This window comes from Glycine max, chromosome 10, assembly GCF_000004515.6.
Source record: "Glycine max cultivar Williams 82 chromosome 10, Glycine_max_v4.0, whole genome shotgun sequence".
NCBI classification, from domain to species: Eukaryota; Viridiplantae; Streptophyta; class Magnoliopsida; order Fabales; family Fabaceae; genus Glycine; species Glycine max.
Window position 1 is genome coordinate 29,769,490 of NC_038246.2, and position 4,554 is coordinate 29,774,043.

Here is a 4,554-nt window from a genome sequence, read left to right on the forward strand (position 1 = left end):
GTCCAATTCAAAGATCTGGAGACTCATTTTCTGTTTCAGATATTGTAAGAACATTGCCAAAGTTTTCATTTATTGGCGATTTATGAGAATCACCGGCCGGCTGCTTCACAAAACTTGTAGTGGACGAAAAAAAACATTGCCAGGAATTATAATCTGCAAATATATATAGACAATATATTTTAGTTACTGTAGAGGCAAAAAAAAAATGATTTGGACAAGTACATAAACTAACATGATTTTTGAAGGGATATTACGCTTAAATTGTTGGAATATTTTCCTTATATGACATTACTGCATAGTTTGTGCGATCTACAATAAATTAAATTAAAAATGTAAAATATGTTAGATTATTATTTTTATATTTAATGAATTTTTTTAATGAAAACATTAATAAAACATGAGATGAAAATATTCTTATATTAAAAAACAATTTATTTATAAATAGAAATAAAATGCTAGGATAAAAAAATAATTTAAACAAAAACAATAAGAGTTTAAAATCTTAAAAAGTTTTAAAACAATAATTAACTAAAAATATATTTTTGTCTATAAAATAAAAGAAAAATGTATACAATTTATATAAATATATCTTTTATTAATTAGGGTAACTTAATATCTTTGAGCTAAAAATTAAATTTACAACTTTCAGATAACTTTTTAATTATTTTTGCCAAATAAATTAATATTAGAAAATATAAATGTTAAGGGCGTGATCGTATATGATATTCAGCTTTTACAATTATATATATTGTTGGTAGTAAATTTATTTTCTCACGTTCTTAAAGTTACATTTTGCTAAAAATTAAACAAAAAAACATAAAAGAAGATATTGGAAGAATTGATCACAAAAAAAAAAATGATGTGGGATGAATTAATGATGATAGAGGAAGGTACATGTAATGTGCTTTCACACTTGACATCAATATGAATATATCATGATTTGAAAGTTCTCATTCTCCTCATGTACGTATATATATATGTTTACTAAAAATTTATAAAAAAATGGATATATATATATATATATATATATATATATATATATATATATATATATATATATATATATATAAATAAAAGTTCATGATGATGAGCTAAAGGATTGACGTAATGATATAAAATTTTATTATGTTTACATAAGTGGAAATGATTTATTTAGTGGGAGAATGTGTGTGATTCTCACCATGTGTAAAATTCTCTTACGTCAGCGGCAGTTTCATACCGCGAGCAAAATTAATCTCTATTCCAGTAGATTAAAAGTGATCTTTGACCTAAGACCAAAAAATATAAGTCCATGATAACATCATATCTATAAAAATGGAATGAAAAGTTATAAAAATATTGTTGGACTTACATATATATAATTAATGGGAATCTCGGAAAACTTTTGAAGTTCCATCCTCTTCCTGTCATGTATATCCAGCAACATGATCATTTTTGCATAATTTATAGATAAAAATTAAAAGTCACACACACAACAGAAAGAAAAAGAAAGAGTTGAGTGAATTGAAAACGAACCAATGGTATGTCAAAGAGGCTTCTTCTACGTTTTCTTGTCTCGATAGCACCAATTCTAAGAAAATACTTTTGTGCATGACTTGCAACTTGGGTGGGAGTCTTTGTTCTCACATAGTTCTTTGAGATTTCCTTCCAGTTACCTTTTCCAAGATGCTTTAAACCACTTAGGAAATCCTTATGTTCTTTCTCAGTCCAAGGTTTTCCTAAAGGAACACATAAGTCATAATTTTTATTTTTATTCAGCTTATTAATAATTCCACAAGAAAAATAAATAAATTAGTGGACCAACTTGCTGCGGTCCGACGGGCCAGGTCACGCTTGTAAAATGCTACTTCCAACACTAGTAGATCTATCTGATTCAGTATTATTAATTTTTTTCCTTTTAAAATCAATATAATTTTAAATGAAAATAAATAAATGAGCCATTTTGACAGCCTAACCAACAAAAACATATCTTATGAAAAATTTGGGCTGTGAACCCATTTGAAAGCTTTATGTTTTGCTTTTCTCTTTATGTAAAAGGAAAAAAAAAAAACACAAACACAATGTAAAATATAAAAGGACAAAACTTATGTACAATGATAGGTTTCTATTGGTACTGTATGTGTTGTTGTGAAATAAGAATTAGAGATTCACATGAATAATGTGCATGCAATTCTTTAATGCAATTTTTTTTTACTGAAGTGAAACTTCAATTTTAATCAAATAACACCACCTATAGAACTAACTGTACGTAAGTTTTTTCCTTTAAAAACTACTGCAAGAATTAATTTTTCCCCGTAAATTGAAACATAAAATTCTTATTGAGCAACAACCTTTGTATATATATATATATGAAGATGGATTCTTAAGATAGCAATCATAAACAAATAATCAATGAATGTAAAGAGTTTTAATATATATGTGATGTCAATAGATGGATCGAAAGAAATATATGCAAACGTACCCTTATTTTTCTTGTCATGGAAGTTATGTCGTTGTTGAACAAGAACATCAGACAAATATCCACCTTCAGAATTTTCTTTATTGGCATTAATCTCCTCCTCTCCATGGCAATAACTGCGGTTTAGCATACTTGAACATTTGGGGACACCATCTCTTATAGGGTTCTTTGCAAGAATGTTCACACCAAATAGCATCAAACACCCTTCACTTTTCTCATTGCATGTCATTGTTTCCTTCATCATCTTTCTTCCTCTCTTTCTCTATCGAAACCTCTTCACTTACACAAGCTAGCCCTCTATCGAAACCTCTTCACTTACACAAGCTAGCCCTTGTGCCTGTGTGTGGTAAGGTTTTTGCTTTTGTGTGTGTGTATATATATATACCCTCCTGGATATTATTTTTTTTGCTTGCTTTTCTTATCTAACGCATTATTCCAATTTTTTCCTAGTTTTGTGGGATGAAAAGGCTCATTTTAGAAAACAGTACGCTTTTTTCTATTATCTTGGGAAATATCTGGTCAAATATCTATTTATGGCATTAAATTTGATTATTTATTTGAGGGAGATTCTTTCTTTAAATGATGTAACTGTTCATTTTTTAGTATTTTGATTCGTTGTTTTGACTAGAGAGGATTTGTGGGATCTGATTTAATTTTATCTTTACAATAAAGGTTAAGCTCTTGGAGGCTTAATTTCAAATTTTAAAGATAAATATATGAAACGGAAAGTGGATATGCTAACATTAATCTTGACAGTAAGATAAAGATGAAACTGAAAGGAAATAAGCTAACGTTATTTTTTTACAAAATTTCTTTTACTCCCGTGGTAAGTTTTACTAATCAATTTCGACATGTTTGACAGTATGGATATGATAGGATAATTATTCTATCGTATTTCAATCAACTATCTGTTCGGCTAATAATATATGATTACGTTATCGCTATCTTATCTTGTTACTCCTACTCCAGTGTAATTGTTGTCCTACAATTGAGTGAGCAAATGAAAGGATAAGATGATCTCTCTCCTAATAATAATAATAATAATAATAATAATAATAATAATAATAATAATAATAATAATAATAATTTATATTAGACATAGATGATTTAAATATAATATATAATAATTTTTATATATAATATAATAATATGTAAATGTATATTGTACAAACTTTTATATATATATATATATATATATATATATATATATATATATATATATATATATATATGCATATTTATTTATTTGTTAACAGATTCAGAAATTTTACTTAGTGGATAAGAAAATAGTCTATAATAAAAAGGATAATTTTTTCCCTCTAACTTATTTTTTTATTAAGTATTCTTATTACTTCATGTTCAATTAGGTCATATGTTTTTTTAAATAATTCAATTAGGTATTTTAATTTTTAAAATGAATTTAATTTGATATTATTGAAAACTAACCAGGTTCTAATTATTAAAAATTTTGGAGCAAAATAATGAGACTAAATTGAATTCATTTTATAAAATAAAAGACCTAATTAAACCTTTTAAAAGTAAATGATCATTTTAAATCATTTAAAAAAAAAACTACGGGACCTAATTGATTTAAGGAATAAGATGCGGAGATAATTTTTTTCTTTTCTCTATTTGTTTGGGATGGTGTCCATGCTTATTTTTGTGTCACTAACTTATTATGTACTATTTAGTACTAAAGGTGTAAGAATGATAAAAATTAAAATAATAAACTGATAAAATTAATATCAACATATTCTCTTTTTTTTATCCTATAATTTTCTTTATTCATTTATATATATATATATATATATATATATATATATATATATATATTGTATAAAACTACATGAAGTGTTATATTAGAATAAATTAAATTTCAAAGATAATAAAATTTATAAGTATTATATTAATCATTTAAGACACATTATCACTTTTTAGTCACATATATAAATGTTTATTTATCATTTTCTTTAATATTTTATGCTAATTGTTATTATTCTTTTTGTTAATTTCATTATAATATTTATAATTTAGAAAAGTGGATAATATATGAAATTCAAAAATAATTATTAAAAATTTTGTGCATGTATGTGGGT

At 25.2% G+C, this 4,554-nt stretch overlaps 1 protein-coding gene across 1 annotated transcript; it reads right to left on the minus strand.

The window, feature by feature from the left end:
- Positions 1-1,361: 1,361 nt before the first annotated feature.
- On the minus strand, positions 1,362-2,687 carry LOC106794827 (probable transcription factor At5g61620). The gene is made up of 3 exons (XM_014762713.2): positions 2,462-2,687; positions 1,516-1,718; positions 1,362-1,403 (listed from the first exon to the last, which is right to left on the minus strand). The coding sequence occupies exons 1-3, from the start codon at positions 2,685-2,687 to the stop codon at positions 1,362-1,364; spliced, it is 471 nt and encodes a 156-aa protein (XP_014618199.2).
- Positions 2,688-4,554: the final 1,867 nt, after the last annotated feature.